A 16,642-nucleotide genomic window follows, 5' to 3' on the forward strand; every position below is an offset into this window, starting at 1 on the left:
CTTTGGCTCAGTTCCAATGCCTGGGTGAGAGGAGTTCCACCCTCTGCAGTTTGTCCCAGAGCCCATTTAGGAGCTTCCTGAATCAACAGCTCCTTAGCTGTGACTGCTCACAAACAGCCAGGCCATCCTTGAATAACTCAATCAGTGAATAACTCAAAAGATCTCCTGGCATCTGGCAAACCCAAAGAAAGATTCCCATTAGTGCTTTCTAAAGGTGTTTGAACACAGCCCAAGCATCATCCGTCCATACAATAAGATCTTTATGGGCAGTTATAAAACTCCATACAAAGGGTGGACTGGTAATCCCAAATTCCTGATCCACCACCTGACCATTCCAAGCAAGACACGCAATTCTCTTACAGCTCATGGCTCATGCTTAGCTTTCTTTGGCCTCTGAGAATTTCAAAACCCAGGAAGCTCACAGTCTTCTTCATTGCTTGGGCCTTCTCTCTGAATCCCCTGTAATCATTTAGTCTTCTAAAGTTTAGCAATTCAACAGCTGGGTCTCATCTCAGCACAGTTCTTTAGTTTTGGTGGCCAGCAGAATATCATCAACATGTTGTAACAGAGCCTCTTGCAGATTAAAGGTCTTCTGTTCTTCTAATTCCTTTGCCAGTTGATTCTCCAAAACTGTGGGGCTATTTCTAAATCCTTGTGGAAATACAGACTTGTCTGTGGATTTTCCCACTTAAATGTGAATTGTTCCTGGTTGTCATGGCTTAGAGGTGTGCAGAAAAAGGCATCCATTAAATCTATTCCAGTGAAACATTGAATCTATTCCAGTGAAACAATTTTTTTATTATTGTTTTTATTTTTTTGCACGATCATGAGTGTATATGGGTTAGCTACCATTCTATGTTATTAATTCCTGAAAATCCTTTTCAATATTTCAAATTTCAAGGATATTGGTTATGCCTTACCAGGCCTGTGCCTGATTTTAGTTTGATTCTTACAGGTTCCACTCTTTGTTTTCCCAGGAATGTCGCTGGCCAATGGGGATTACTGCATCCTTAATTTTCTTTGCAGTAGGTTCAGACTGGGAAGTCAGTTCCTGTAACATAAAAATTGACGCTTCCACATATTTAGGAATTTTAGAGATTCCAATGTGAATTTAATTGGATTGGGAAAGGGGCCACGTTTCACAAGTCCTGGTGGCACCAACAGTTATGATAAAGTCATTCCTTAACTCCCCTTGCAGGGTATTTAATACTGAATCAAAACCCAGTTTTTCATTTCTCTCTGCACAGGACTTTGCAGCTGAATTTTAAACCTTTTTTGCCTTTGGCCGTCTAAATGCTTAGAGCAGACTTGTCCTGTGCTACACACAGAACAACAACATTGAATTCTTTACTCCATATTGTCCTTTTCTAAAGGCAAACCAAAAGGATCCAAAGGCACTATAAACCCTTTGGTATTCAGGGAGATTTCTTAAAGGGGAAAACATTAATCCAGCCATTTATCTCATTTTGTCCTCAAAAGAAGAATAACATCAGTTATAAAAAATTGTTATAGTCCCAGGTACCATTTTGTGGCCATTTTTCTCCCGACTCCAATTCATACAAAGGCCACTACTGATAAAATATTTAATTAAATTCTCCCTGGCAGCTGTTCCATGAGGAAGGGCCACCAATCTTCCTTCAATGTTTCAATGTACATCCAAATGGTGATTTTCTCAAAATACCATCCCTGTGAATCCCTTTAGATTGATCCGTACCCATAATGACACAATACATTATTTAATTTCCAGAACAACCAGGTTCAAACATACAAACCAAAACAAACAAACAAACCAAAGCCAAAACCAAAAAAACCCTCAACTCAACCCAAGCCAAGTTCCAAAATACCAAAAAAACCCCCAGGTTACAACAATATGGAAAACCTAGGTTACCCAACACAAAAAAACAGGTTCCAAAAGACAAAAAAAAACAAGCTGAAAAAATACCAGTTTCAATATACCAAAACAATTCCATTTCAAACCACCAGAATACCAAGTTCCAAAGGACCAAAATAAGCCAATTTCAAACTATCAAATTCCAAAATACCAGTTTTGGAAACCATCTTATATGGGCAGGGTTCCCAGACTGGAAAGAATACCTTAGTGTCAAAATGGGATCTTCCCTATGTCCCAAATGAATCCAGTGGAAATCTGTGGTTTTCTCCAGGAAAGCCCACATGCTGGCATACCAAATACAAAGGACCCCCCAGGTTTTACATGAGATCAGGCAGTTCTCCCACCTGGTTTCACCAGAAATAATCCTAAAATGGGCAGGAATAAACTTTCTAACACAATGTGAAGCATTAGGAAGCAGGAATTCTTTACCTCCACAGGACACATGGAAGGATCTCTCCTTGTTCTGTATCTGTGGTGAGACTTTAAAACAGGAATTTTTTTTCCGTTATAACCACATATAGTCCTTGAAACATATTTCGTACCTAATACATAAAAAACCACTTTCCTAGAACTAGTTTCCATGCAGCCACCTCCTAAAGGAAGCCCTTTTATGGTCCTGCAGGTTCATCATGATTTAGGATTTCAGAAATGTAATTTTGTCTAAGAAGATGTGAATCAATGCTGATGTCTTGGCTTTAACCATTAGAAAGCTAGAGGTTTCATCTGAGCCATCTTCTATACTCCCTTGGGAGTCAGACAGCAACCTACAATGAATTCCACAGAATTCCTGGAAAGCTGAAATGAGATGATTCCCACCCAGACTGACATGTGTCTGGGAGCTGGGATGCTCCTGCTGGAATCTGGTGTGTGTGGAGACCCTGGGAGCAGAACTGCCTCCTCTCTTCCTCACTGACACTGTGTTTGTGTCCCCAGCTATGGAATCTCACATCCCCTCACTGGGCCAATCCTTTCCAGTGCAAACAGTTCCTGATCCATGAGCTAAAGGGGCTCCAGGAGAGCTGGAGAGGGATTTTGGAGAAGGGCCTGGAGGGACAGGAAAAGGGGGAATGGCTTTCCACTGACAGAGGGTGGGTTCAGGTTGGATATTAGGGAGAAATCCTTCCCTGTGAGGGTGCTGAGGCCCTGGCACAGGTTGTCCAGAGAAGCTGTGGCTGCCCCAGGATCCCTGGAAGTGTTCCAGGCCAGATTGGATGGTGTTTGGAGTAACCTTGTCTGGTGAAAATGTCGCTGCTGGCAAAAGGGTGGGATCAAGTAAAAACAACCACAAGTGCTCACAGGACTGAGGAAGAGGAAGAGGAGGAGGAGGAGGAGGAGCTGCTAGTGAAAGGCTTCAACAGAGTGTGCCTGCATAAGAATGTCAACAAAGGGGAATTCTTGTCTCAGTTGTGCTCCCTTGAGTCCAGGGAAGGTTTTGGCAATGATCCCAGAGCTCTTTCCAGAAAGGAAGCTGTTTCTGAGAAGCACCCAGCTGCTTCCCCAGCACTGCCAGCATTCCAGTGCCACCAGCACCACCAGCATCCCTCTGCTGCTGGAGGGACCATGACCCCTCAGGGGACAGAAATGAGCAATGGTAGAAACCTGTAGGGAGAGGGAAGGCAGTCAGAGAATGGGACATTCTGCAGCGAAGGAGCATTTCTAATCAAGAGGAAAGGAGGAGCCAATTACAAAATCCTGCATGCAGAGCTTCTGGCAAAAGCCACTTCCTTTGTAGCAAAAAAAAAAAAAAAAAAATAAGCAAAGAGTAATAATTCCAAGTAAGAGCAAGTAAGTGGAGTTCTGACACAGCCAAAGATGTAATTTCCGACTTGCTCATCCCTCTCCACCCAGTCCTGGGGAGCAACACTGGGACAGAGCACGGAGAGGAGCCATCAGGATTGGAGTGGGGACAGTGGGAATATCCTGGTGATCTGGAGACATTCTGCTTCATATTATCAACCTGGGAGGATCCACTTTACCATATGGATCCAAAAGGAGCAAGAGATGCCAGGAAGCACCACTGATCTGGACAGACACCCTCTGCCTGCTGCTGCCCCACACTCAACAGGTCAGTGCAATGTTTTCCTTCCTCCCTACCCCACCTGCCTCTCCTCCAGCAGCTGCTCTGTTCCTGCCACCCTCTGCCTGGGACTGCAGTGTCCTCCCCAGCTCCTCCCTCCTCTGCCCTGAGCTTCTCTTCCGCGTCCTCTGCTGAACATCCCAACCCTCCCACCTCCCTCTCCCACCCCCAGTATTTCCACCACCCTTCTCCCCTGCACATCTCACTTCTCTCCAGTGAATCCTTCCTGCTGCAGGGAGCTGCTGAGGAGCTGCGTGGTCATTCCCAGGATTCTCCAAGCACTGACCACTGACTTCCCATCCACTCTGACCACAGCTGGGATCCATATCCCACTGCCTGCCCTGCGTACATCCATGGAGCTGAGCACCACATCCCAACCTGCCACTTCACTTACTGATGGACATGATCTGTGTGGGATGGATGTCACCAACTTGGCCATAGATGGTGCCACACTGCTCATCTGCCTCTGTGGGCTGGCTGGGAATGGGGCTGTCATCTGGCTCCTTGGCTTCCGCATGCAAAGGAGCCCCATCACTGTCTACATCTTCCATCTGGCTGTCATCAACTTCCTGTTCCTCCTCTTTGTGGTCCCCTGCACTGTGCTCTCCCTGCAGGCAGATGTTGTCTGCTCGGCTGCCCCATCCCTGCAGTACCTGATGTCATGTTTCCTGCTGTCCCTGTTCTCCTGCAACACAGGGATGTACCTGCTGATGGGCATCAGCATCGAGAGATTCATTTCCACCCTCTGCCCACTCCGGTGCCACTGCCACCGCCCCCAGTGCCTGTCAGAGGTGGTGAATGTCCTGATCGAGGTCCTCTCCATCGCTGTCATTGCCACAGTGGCTTCCCCGTGCCTGACACACCAATACGAGCACTGTCGGGTGTCTCTCATCTCCATGTTTGCCATCAGCCTCTTCCTCTTTGCCCCAGCCCTGGTCATTTCCAGCACAATCCTCTTCATCAAGGCCAAGTGTGGCTCCAAGCAGCAGCAACTCAAGAAGCTCAATATAGTTATCTTCCTCAGTGTGCTCGTCAGTCTCCCCTTCAGCCTCTGCAATTTCCTGCAGCAGTTCAGCTACACCATTGTGTCCTCCCAGGTTGCTTTCCTGCTCGCCTGCATCAACAGCGCCAGCAACTCCTTTATCTGCCTCTGCGTGGGGAGCTGGAGGAGACCCTGCTCCATGAGGTCACTCCAGCTCTCCCTCCAGAGGGTCTTGGGGGAGCCAGAAGAAGACACTGCCAGCAGCAATGATTCTGCTGTAGATGCAGCACTCTGAGCCTGTTGATCCCTTCCACTGCACTGCAGAAGGACCCCAACACAGTGGCTGAGGGTTTCCTCGAGCCACCTGATGAAGAAATATCCAAAGGATCACCCTCCTGCGATGTAATCCTGCAGGAAATGACAGCAGGGGCATGTGGGAGGGATGCTTTGCAGGGAGCACATTAAAGCATGGCTTTCCTCTTCCCTCCCAGGTCCTAGAACATTATTCCCCCAAAGAGATCCTTCCTGACACAGCTGTAATTCCAAAAATGCCCCTGGCACCTGGTTCCTGCATCTCACTGCAGTCTGATATCAATAAACACCATCCTGAACCCTGAGCTGCCTTCACCCCATCTGCCAGCGCTTGCTGCCTTCCTCTGGCTCCTGCTGCCAGCCGGGAATGGGGGTGGAGGGAGGGAGGGAGGGGACACAGGCATGGCTTGTGCTCCCTGCAGCAAACATGATCCTGAGTGCCCAGAGCTGGGATGGCAGCGGCACAGCCGGCATGGGCAGGATGGCCCAGGGGCTCAGCATTCCCTTCCCAGCTGCTCTCTGAGTGGCACAGCAAAGATCTCCCTGAATGTCTTTTGTTTCTAGTGTTGTGAGCCAGGTGCAAAGGAACTCTTTTCCTTCAGAAATTCTTCCTCTGCCGTTTCTTTGGGTTCTCCCTCAGCAGACTCAGATGCTGCATCTGCAAGGGGAGTAGGCATCTGTGATCCTCAGTACAGCCACCCCCTTCCAGGAGCAGGTGACACCTCTGTTTATCACCACATTTTCCAAGGGGCATCACCCTCTCCCTGTGGCTTCACTGAGGTCACCAGCCCCACCACAGCCCACACCTTCCCACTATGCCCCACCCCATTCCAAACAGCCCCACCATGTCCCACACCCCCATCCCAACCTTCCATCCCACTCCCCCATGCAGCCCACACACCTCCAGTCCTTCCCATCTCTCCCATTCCCATCCCTGAGACTCCAGTCCCTCCCCATGGGATGCTCACCCCAGGCTGCCCCATAAGGTTCTGGGGACTGTTTCTGGAACACCCCTCTCCAGAGCTTCATCCCCGGTGTCCAGCCCCCCAGCCTCTTCTGGAAAGGAGCAAGAGGCAGCGGTGGGATGGATCCAGCAGCATTTATTGGGGTGGAGGAGCAGGAATGGCCGGGAGCAGCGGAGACACTGCCGGAGCTCCCGGCTGGAGCAGGGCAGGAGTGGGGCTGTGGGGCACTGCCCGGGGGAAGAGGGTCCTGAGGGTGGGGGTCTGAAGGTTGTTGGAGGCAGTCAGGAGGGGTCTGGGGTTTGTTGGAGGGGTCAGGAGTTGTCTGGGTGTGGTCGGAGGGGTCTGGATGCTGCTGATCCCAAATATTCCTCTGAAGGGCAGCAGAGCTCCACAGGTCATGCTCTATCACTGCTTTATTTCCTCAGTAGCTATTGCCTAGCAGCGGTGACTGCCCATCCACCAGGGCGAGAACTAGAATACAATGCTTCAATTAACTGACAATCTTTTGCACTTTATTCTGACTTAATACCTGGTGGGCAGATCACCTGTTGCAGAACCAAAACATGGATGAACTTTTCTGCAGCATCTTCAGATCTGGGATCTGGCAAGCCTGAAGACAGATTCCCATTAGTGCTTTTTAAAAGTGTTTGAACACAGCCCAAGCATCATCAGTTCATACAATAAAATCATTAAAGGCAGTTGTAAAAGTCTATACAAAGGGTGGACTGGTAATCCCAAATTCCTGATCCACCACCTGACCATTCCAAGCAAGACACGCAATTCTCTTACAGCTCATGGCTCATGCTTAGCTTTCTTTGGCCTCTGAGAATTTCAAAACCCAGGAAGCTCACAGTCTTCTTCATTGCTTGGGCCTTCTCTCCCAATCCCCTGTAATCATTTAGTCTTCTAAAGTTTAACAATTCAACAGTTGGGTCTCATCTCAGCACAGTTCTTTAGTTTCGGTGGGCAGCAGAATATCATCAACATGTCGTAACAGAGCCTCTTGAAGTTTAAAGGTCTTCTGTTTTTCTAATTCCTTTGCCAGTTGGTTCTCGAAAACTGTGGGGCTATTTCTAAATCCTTGTGGAAATACAGACTTGTCTGTGGATTTTCCCACTTAAATGTGAATAGTTCCTGGTTGTCATGGCTTAGAGGTGTGCAGAAAAAGGCATCCATTAAATCTATTACAGTGAAACATTAAAATATTTTTTTATTATTGTTTTATTTTTTTCATGATTATGCGTGTATATGAGTTAGCTGCCATTCTATCTTACTAATTGCTGAAAATCCTTTTCAATATTTCAAATTTAAACTATATTGTTTGTGTCTTACCAGCCCTGTGCCTGATATTAGTTTGATTCTTAGAGGTTCCACTCTTTGATTTCCCAGAAATCTCACTGGCCCACACAATGGGGATTACTGCATCCTTAATATTCCTTGGAGTAGGATCAGATTGGGAAGTCAGTTCCTGTAACATAAAAATTGAAGCTTCCATATATTTATGGATTTTGGTGATTTCACTGTGAATTTAATTGGACTGAAAAGGGGCCACATTTCACGAGTCCCGAAGGCACTGAAAATTATGATAAAGTGATTCCTTAACTCCCCTTGCAGAGTATTTATTATTGCATAATCAGCTCCTGTGCTTGCCAAAAATCCCTTTTTTCATTCCCCAGTTCCTCTGCCAGGGAAGAAACATCTGGGCCCTCTTCACAAGTCCTCTGCTATTGTCCTGAAAGGGTTTGCAGAAGCGCTGGGTTTTACATGAGGCCATTCCCAGTTTCATCCTGTTTACAATATCCACACTGATTTGTTCCCACTTTTCCTAATGAAGCTCGAGGAACTCAAACACTTCTCCTGCCATGAGACTCTCCCTTGCCACCCAGTGGTGACAGTCCTTTGCTGATTTCTTTCTGCTCTCATTTTCTATTTAGTTCTGTTTAGTTATTTCCTGCTTGGGTTTTTTTCTATTTTCAATTCATACCTCCTATCCATGCAACAAAAAGGAGTTTACTCATATCAAAACACTCAAAACCCTCTGTTGTCTGGATTTTCTGGAGTTTTATTCTAAAATCATCTGAGGGCTGCCCTAGGAAAAGAGGAGCCAGGAGACTTTTACTCTCCTCCCAAACCTCCTCTTACATTTATTGCTTTCTTATCTAAGCCTGCAGCTAGCCTTCTCACTCCTCTGCACAGGACTTTGCAACTCAATTTTAAAGCTTTTTTTTTCCTTAACCATCTAAATGCTTAGAGCAGACTTGTCCCATGCTACACACAAAACACCAACATTTAATCCTTTTCGCCATGTTGTCTTTCTCTAAAGGCAAACCAAAAGGATCCAAAGGTACTACAATCCCTTTGCTATTCACAGTGATTTTTCCAAGGGAAAAACATTTCAGCATCCATCAATTCATCCCATTATGTCCTCAACACAAGAAAAACATCAGTTCTAAAAAATATTATTGTCTAAGGTACCATTTTGTGGCCACTTTTCCCCCAACTCTAATTCATACAAAGACTGCTGGCACTGCTGCTCCACCAGAGAATCCACCAATCTTCCCTCAATGTTTCAATGTACATGCAAGTGGTGTTTTTTTTTTTAAATACCATCCCTTTTAATGCCTTTAGATTGACCTGAAACCATAATGACTGAATAACTGATTTAATTTCCAAAACAACCAATTTCCAACATAAAAAAACCATAAAAAAACCCAAAACAAAAAACCAACATAAAAAAAACCAAAACCAAAACAAAAAAACCCACCAAAACATCCAAAAAACAAAAGCAAAATGAAAAAACCAAACCAACAATGCAGAACCAAAAACCAAGCCAGGTTCCAAAATGCCAAAACAACTGCTTACAACAATACCAAAAACCTAGGTTACCAAAGACAAAAAAAACCCTTACAAAACACCAAAAAACTAAGTTACAAAAAACTGAAAACCACCAAGTATAAAAAAGACTAGTTTCAATATACCAAAATAATTTTGTTTCAAACTACCAGAATATCAAGTTCCAAATGAGCAAAATAAGCCAATATCAAAATATCAAATTCCAAAATACCACTTTTGGAAGGCATCTTATATGGGCAGGCTTCCCACACCGGAAAGAATGCCTCATTGTCAAAATGTCAAAACTGTGTCCCAGATAAATGCAGGTGAATCACTGGTTTTCTCCAGGAAAGTCCACATGCTGACACACAATCTCTGGAGGAACAACCCAGGTTTAGCATGAGATCAGGCAGTTCTCCCACCTGGTTTCACCAGAAATAATCCCAAAATGGGAAGGAATAAACATTCTAACACAATGTGAAACACTAGGAAGCAGGAATTCTTTACCTCTGAAGGACACATGGAAGGATTTCTCCTTATTCTGTGTGCAGTGAGACTTTTCAACGGGGTTTTTATCCATTATAACCAAACAGAAGCATTAAAACTTGTCTCTTATCTGATACCTAAACATCTGTTTCCTAGAACTAATTTCCATGCATCCACCTCCTCCTGGAAATCCTTTAATGGTCCTGCAGGTTCATTAAGAGAGGTCTCTGGTGGTTGTATTCACTGAATGCTGCAATATTACAGGCGACCTTGCTTGAACTTTTCCTTTGGCCATGCGCTGTTGCTTCTTCTTACAGAACATGCCCCAAAACCACTGGAAGCCTCCTTATCTGTTTCTCCACTGGTTCCAGTCACGTTTATCATCCTGTGTCCATACCTTTTCATTCTTTTATCTTTTTGGCCACTTGGTCTTTGAAAACCTTCAGGGGAGCTGAATATTTTTATTTACTATGTTATTTACCAATCCCCTGATAAATATCCAAACCCTCCCACCTCCCTCTCCCACCCCACCATTTCCACTGCCCTCCTCCCCTGCACATCTCACTTCTCTCCACTGAATCCTTCCTGCTGCAGGGAGCTGCTGAGGAGTTGCATGGTCCATCCTGGGATTCTCCAAGCACTGACTCCCCATCCACTCTGACCACAGCCAGGGGCCTCATCCCACCACCTGTCCAGCGTCCATCCATGGAGGTGAGCACCGTGTCCCCACCTCCCCCATTACCCACTGAAGAAGATTCATGCGGGATTGATGCCACCAATGTGGGCATACACAGTGTCATGCTGCTCATCAGCCTCTGTGGGCTGGCTGGGAATGGGGCTGTCCTCTGGTTCCTCCACTTCAACCCCATCACCGACTTCCTCTTCTACCAGACCATCACCGACTTCCTCTTCCTTGTCTTCATGGTCCCCTCCACCCTGCTCTTCCTGCTGGAGGATGTGTCCTGCTCTGCTCTTGTGCCCCTGAAGTATTCAAGCTTGCTTCTCCAGCTGTCACTGTTCTGCTATGACTTGGGGCTGTTACGGCTGGCATTCATCATCATTGAGAGATGCAGGTCCATCCTCTGCCCACTTTGCTGCAGTTGCAAAGTCCCTGAGCACCTGTTTTGGGTGGTGATGAATGTCCTGTTCTGGGTCTTCTTCTTAACTATGATGGCTGTCACTCCCACAGCGAATTCCCTGTGCCAGTCACACGAGCAGGAGCACTGCCGGGTGGCTTTCATCTCTCTGTACACCCTGTACCTCATCCTCTTTGCTACAACCATGGTCCTTTCCAGCACAATCCTCTTCATTCATTTGAAGCATGGCTTCCAGCAGAAGCAACACCAGAGACTCCATGTTGCTATCTTCTTCACTGTGGTCTTCAATCTGCCCCTCAGCCTCTGGAATTTCCTGGAGCAGCTCGGCTACACCGTTGTGTCCTCCCAGGTTGTTTTACTGCTCACCTGCATCACCAGCACCATCAAACCCTTCATCTACTTCTTGATGGGGAGCTGGAAGAGACACTTTTCCATGGAAAGTTGCAGGAGGCACTTCTCCAAGCAGTGTCTAAGGGAGGTCCTCCAGAGGGTCTTTGAGGAGCGAGAAGAAAACACTGCCTGCAGCAATGGCGCTGCCATGAACACAGTGGTCTGAGCCTGTTGTTCCCCTGCACTGCTGAAGGACCTCAGGACAGTGGCTGAGGGTTTTCTTGAGCCACCTGATTAATAAATACCCACAGGATCACCCTCCCTGTGCTGCTGCATCCCCTTCCCCTTTCCAGGCTGCACTGGCATCTCAGAAATGCTCCTGAGGCCTCGGCCTTGAGGAGCAGCCCCTGGGCTCAGCTGCTCTGGAGCTGATCACAAACTCCATCTGCTCCCAGGAAATGCTGCTCTCCAACAAGCTCCTGGCTTTTAGGAACACCCTTGGAAACTGGTTTTCTTGTCTGAATGGCGCAACATCCCTGTTCTTACACTCCCAAAGAAAGTGTCTGACATGAAGTATGGCCTGGTGAAACATGGTTGTGACTAAAGCCCATCTCTTGGGGCCTATAAACAGCAGTCCAAAAGGAGACCCTGGGAGCTCTCCTGGGCCCCAGCAGCACTGACCAGAGCCTCCCTCTCAGTGGGGCCTTCCCGAGCCAGGAACTCACTTGTTTGCTGCATTTGGGGGATCCCCAAACACCTATTGATCCTGGGCTGATCCCCACACTGCTCCAGGCTCAACCATTCATCCATTCTGCAGATGCAAAAGAATCCAGACTGAGCACTTCACTGCCTTTGAGGGGAATTTCTCTCAGGGGTATTTTCACCCTGCACTGACTCTTTCTGCCTGTGTGCACACACGTGTCCATCTGCTATGGAAATGTGGGAGAAATGCTGCTCTCTCAGGTGTTTAAGTACCTGAGATATGTGAGTAAATTAGGCATTTTAGGAAAGTGAAGGTGTAAGATTAAATGCTGTTAATTGTTATTCCTCTGCTGAATTGCTGAGTTTAAGGTATAAGTTCTGTTCTGTTTGTGTGCTGTTAAGCTTTTAGGCCATTTTCCTTTTTATCGTTACCCTCACTGTCCTTTTGTCACACACACACATGGATAGTTCTTTGTTGTGCTGTTCTTCAATATTAGATCCGGTTTTTACTGATATCCTTGCTGGTGGTTTTGTGCCTTCAGAAATTTCTTCCTCTGCCCTGGCTTTGGCCTCTCCCCCAGCAGGCTCAGATGGTGCAGCTGCTAGGGGAGGGAGAGTCTGTGGTCCTCAGCACAGCCAGCCCCCTTTCAGGAGCAGGGTGACACCTCTGTTTGTCACCACAGGCTCCACAGGGCATCACCCATCTCCCTGTGGCTTCACTGAGGTCACTGAGCTGGGGATGTTTACAGGGGCTCTAGGAACTGGAGAGGTACTTTGGACAAGGGCCTGCAGTGATGGGAAAAGGGGAAATGGCTTCCCACTGCCAGAGAACAGGGTGAGATGGAATATTGGGAAGGAATTCTTCCTTGTGAGGGTGCTGAGGCCCTGGCACAAGATCCCAGAGATGCTCTGGCTGCCCCAGGATCCCTGGCAGTGTTCCAGGCCAGGGTGGATGAGGTTTGGAGCAATCTGGTCTAGGGGAAGGTCTTGCTGCAGGCAAAGGGGTGGTAAAAACAACCACAAGAGGTCCCCAGACTTGGGAGGAGGAGGAGGAGCTGCTGGTGAAGGGCTGGAAAGGGGAGCACAACATCCAAAATCTGGGGTCTAATACCTTCCATTGCGTCATTAAGGACATTAGCAATAATTAATGTTGGCTTTAAGTGCTGATAACCTGGCTGCAAGGAACTCTTTGCTGTCCTTCCCTTGGGCTGTTAGAGTCTACATTTCAGAGGAAAAACGGGAATTCTTGAGTCAGCTGTGCTTTCTTGGGCCCAGGGGAGGTTTCAGCAATGATCCCAGAGCTCTTCCCGGAAAGGGAGTTGTTTCTGAGAAGCACCCAGCTGCTTCCCCATCACTGCCAGCACTGCCAGCATACCAGCACCACCAGCATCCCTCTGCTGCTGGAGGGACCATGACCCCTCAGGGAACAGAAACGAGAAATGGTAGAAACCTGTAGGGATAAGGAAGGCAGATGGAAAATGAGACATTCTACAGGGAAGGAGTGTTTCGAATGAGGAGAAAAGGAAAAGCCATTAGCAAAATTTTTCATTTGGAGTTTTTGATAAAAGCCAATTCCTTTGTGGGGAGAGAAAAAAACAAAACCAAGATAAATAACCCCAAGTAAATGGAGCTCTGACATAGACAAAGATGCAATTTCCGAGTCTCCTGTGACTCCACCAAGTCTTGGGGAATGACACCAGCACAGGAGATAGATGTTTTCCTTTGTATTACTGACCTGGGAGGATCCACTTTACCATATGGATCCAAAAGGAGCAAGAGATGCCAGGAAGCACCACTGATCTGGACAGACACCCTCTGCCTGCTGCTGCCCCACACTCAACAGGTCAGTGCAATGTTTTCCTACCTCCCTACCCCACCTGCCTCTCCTCCAGCAGCTGCTCTGTTCCTGCCACCCTCTCCCAGTGACTGCAGTGTCCTCCCCAGCTCCTCCCTCCTCTGCCCTGAGCTTCTCTTCCACATCTCCTGCTGAACATCCCAATCCTCCCACCTCCCTCATAATTTCCACCATTTCCACTGCCCTCCTCCCCTGCACATCTCACTTCTCTCCAGTGAATCCTTCCTGCTGCAGGGAGCTGCTGAGGAGCTGCATGGTCCATCCCTGAATTCTCCAAGCACTGACACCTCATCCACTCCGACCACAGCCAGGGGTCCACATCCCACCACCTGCCCAGTGTCCATCCACGAACATGAGAACCTTGTTCTCACCTCCTGCCTCACTCACCGAAGAACAGTATGTGTGTCCCCATCATGACACCCTAGTGGCCATAGACACTGTCACACTGCTCATCAGCCTCTGTGGGCTGGCTGGGAATGGGGTTGTCCTCTCCCTCCTTGGATCCTCCATCCGCAGGAAGCCCATCACTGTCTACATCTTCCACCTGGCAATCATTGACTTCACCTTTCTCCTCCTCATCGTCATCTCCACCCTGCTCTACCTGATGAAGGTTGCGTCCTGCTCTGAAGTCATGCCAATGAAGTACGAGAGGTTGCTTTCCCAGATGTTTCTGTTCTTCTACAACCTGGGGCTGTACCTGCTGGCAGCCATCAGCTTCAACAGGTGCAGGTCCACCTTCTGCCCACTCCGGTGCCGCTGCCGCCGTAGCCAGCGCCAGTCAATGGTGGTGAGTGCCATGCAAGGAGCCATCTCCATCACTGTCATTCCCACGCTGACTTCCCTGTTCCAGAAGCCTGAAGATGATGATTTCCTTGTGATTCTCATCTTCATGTACATTGTAGGTGTTCCCCTCTTGGCTTCAACCATGGTCATGTCCAGCACAACTCTCTTCATTAAGGACAAGCATGGCTCCCAGCAGCAGCAGCACAAGAGGCTCGACATTGTTATTTTCCTCGTAATGCTCTCTGCTCTCCCTCCCAGCCTCTGTGATTTACTGTCTCTCTTCAGTAATTATATCTTCAGCCATTTTGTTTTCCTGTCCACCTGCATCCACTGCAGCATCAAACCCTTCATCTACTTCTCCGTGGGGAGCTGTGGGAGGCACTGCTCTGTGGGGTCCCCCAGGCTCTCCCTCCAGAGGGTCTTGGAGGAGCCAGAAGAAAACTCTGCCAGCAGCAAAGATTCTGTCATGGACACAGTGGTCTGAGCCTGTTGATCCCTTCCACTGCACTGCAGAAGGACCCCAACACAGTGGCTGAGGGTTTCCTTAAGTTACCTGATAAAAAAATATCCACAGCATCACCCTCCTGTGATGTATTCCTGCAGGAGAAGACAGCAGGAGTGTGTGGGAGGGATGCTCTGCTGGGAGCACAATGGAGCATGGCTTTTCTTCCCCCTTGAGGGTCCTAAACACTATTCCCCCAACAGGAACCTTCCCCATACTACTGTGATCCCAAAAATGCCCCTGGCACTTGGTTCCTTCATCCCACTGCGGTCTGATATCAATAAACAGCATCCTGAACCCTGAGCTGCCTTCACCCCATCTGCCAGCACTTGCTGCCTTCCTCTGGCTCCTGCTGCCAGCCAGGAATGGGGGTGGAGGGAGGGAGGGAGGGAGGGGACACAGGCATGGCTTGTGCTCCCTGCAGCAAACATGATCCCGAGTGCCCAGAGCTGGGATGGCAGCGGCACAGCCGGCATGGGCAGGATGGCCCAGGGGCTCAGCATTCCCTTCCCAGCTGCTCTCTGAGTGGCACAGCAAAGATCCCCCCGAATATAATTTCTTTCTAGTGTTGTGAGCCAGGTGCAAAGGACTCTTAGCCTTCAGAAATTCTTCCTCTGCCGTTTCTTTGGGTTCTCCCTCAGCAGACTCAGATGCTGCATCTGCAAGGGGAGTAGGCATCTGTGATCCTCAGTACAGCCACCCCCTTCCAGGAGCAGGTGACACCTCTGTTTATCACCACATTTTCCAAGGGGCATCACCTCTCCCCCTGTGGCTTCACTGAGGTCACCAGCCCCACCACAGCCCACACCTTCCCACTATGTCCCACCCCATTCCAAACAGCCCCACCATGTCCCACACCCCCATCCCAACCTTCCATCACACTCCCCCATGCAGCCCACACACCTCCAGTCCTTCCCATCTCTCCCATTTCCAGCCCTGAGATTCCAGTCCCTCCCCATGGGATGCTCACCCCAGGCTGCCCCATAAGGCTCTGGGGAATGTTTCTGGGACACCTCTCTCCAGAGCTTCCCCCCTTAGTGTCCAGCCCCCCAGCTTCCCCCGGAGAGGAGCAAGAGGCAGCGGCAGGATGGATCCAGCAGCATTTATTGGGGTGGAGGAGCAGGAATGTCTGGGAGCAGCGGAGACACTGCCGGAGCTCCCGGCTGGAGCGGGGCAGGAGCGGGGCTGTGGGGCACTGCCCGGGGGAAGAGGGCCCTGAGGGTGGGGGGTCTGAAGGGAATCAGGGGGAGATGGGAGGGGTCTGGGGTTTGTTGGAGGGGTCAGGAGGGGTGTGGAGGTGGTCGGAGGGGGTCTGGATGCTGCTGATCCCAAATGTTCCTCCTGGAGGGCTGCAGAGCTCTATTAGTCATGCTCTAACACTACTTTATTTCCTTGGGAACTATTGTCCAGTTGGGCTGACTGCTCATCTCTAAGTGTTGATCAAAGAATCGAGTTCTGTCTCAACATTTCTCTTCAAAAACCACAGGTGTAGGACTTACACAGAGAATGCTTTGTGTGTCCCAAATATGGTATGGAACGAGTTCTTTGCACCTGCCAAAAGCTCGTACAGAACAAAGGCCTTGTGCTGCCTGTCGCTGTTGAGCCGCTAGCAGAGAAAAAAGACCCGGATTCTCAGCGTAGCATAAAAAAGAGAACTTTTATTATTTGATTCCAACTTATATAGATTCTTAAGAGGTCACTTAGATTGGTCAGCCAGAAACCTCCCCCTAGGCCTGATTGGCCAGGCCTGAACTGTCCAAATCTCAAGACACCATTTTTAACTACATCCAAACTTTATCTTTGTTTATAAAACACCGGAAGAATTCTC

General features: G+C 48.4%; 3 protein-coding genes across 3 annotated transcripts; all 3 read left to right on the forward strand.

Annotated features, from left to right (window-relative positions):
- The first annotated feature begins 3,411 nt into the window (after nucleotides 1-3,411).
- On the forward strand, nucleotides 3,412-5,575 carry LOC146436866 (mas-related G-protein coupled receptor member H-like). Its single transcript, XM_085063285.1, has 2 exons — nucleotides 3,412-3,956; nucleotides 4,204-5,575. The coding sequence occupies exon 2, from the start codon at nucleotides 4,322-4,324 to the stop codon at nucleotides 5,243-5,245; it is 924 nt and encodes a 307-aa protein (XP_084919411.1). The 5' UTR covers nucleotides 3,412-3,956; nucleotides 4,204-4,321; the 3' UTR covers nucleotides 5,246-5,575.
- Nucleotides 5,576-8,964: 3,389 nt separating this feature from the next.
- On the forward strand, nucleotides 8,965-11,671 carry LOC146436867 (mas-related G-protein coupled receptor member X2-like). The gene has a single exon (XM_085063286.1). The coding sequence runs from the start codon at nucleotides 10,251-10,253 to the stop codon at nucleotides 11,196-11,198; it is 948 nt and encodes a 315-aa protein (XP_084919412.1). The 5' UTR covers nucleotides 8,965-10,250; the 3' UTR covers nucleotides 11,199-11,671.
- A 2,210-nt stretch (nucleotides 11,672-13,881) lies between these two features.
- On the forward strand, nucleotides 13,882-14,796 carry LOC146436868 (mas-related G-protein coupled receptor member H-like). Its single transcript, XM_085063847.1, has one exon. It carries the CDS (start codon nucleotides 13,882-13,884, stop codon nucleotides 14,794-14,796), a length of 915 nt encoding a protein of 304 aa, XP_084919973.1.
- The last annotated feature ends 1,846 nt before the right edge of the window (nucleotides 14,797-16,642 follow it).

The sequence above is a fragment of the Lichenostomus cassidix genome, chromosome 5 (assembly GCF_008360975.1).
Source record: "Lichenostomus cassidix isolate B80296 chromosome 5, HeHo_3.0, whole genome shotgun sequence".
NCBI lineage: Eukaryota > Metazoa > Chordata > Aves > Passeriformes > Meliphagidae > Lichenostomus > Lichenostomus cassidix.

What these genes read in the sequence shown, in the direction of transcription:
- LOC146436868 (XM_085063847.1), top strand. Translation starts at nt 13,882, where the DNA reads ATGAGAACCTTGTTCTCACCTCCTGCCTCACTCACCGAAGAACAGTAT.
- LOC146436866 (XM_085063285.1), top strand. Translation starts at nt 4,322, where the DNA reads ATGGAGCTGAGCACCACATCCCAACCTGCCACTTCACTTACTGATGGA.
- LOC146436867 (XM_085063286.1), top strand. Translation starts at nt 10,251, where the DNA reads ATGGAGGTGAGCACCGTGTCCCCACCTCCCCCATTACCCACTGAAGAA.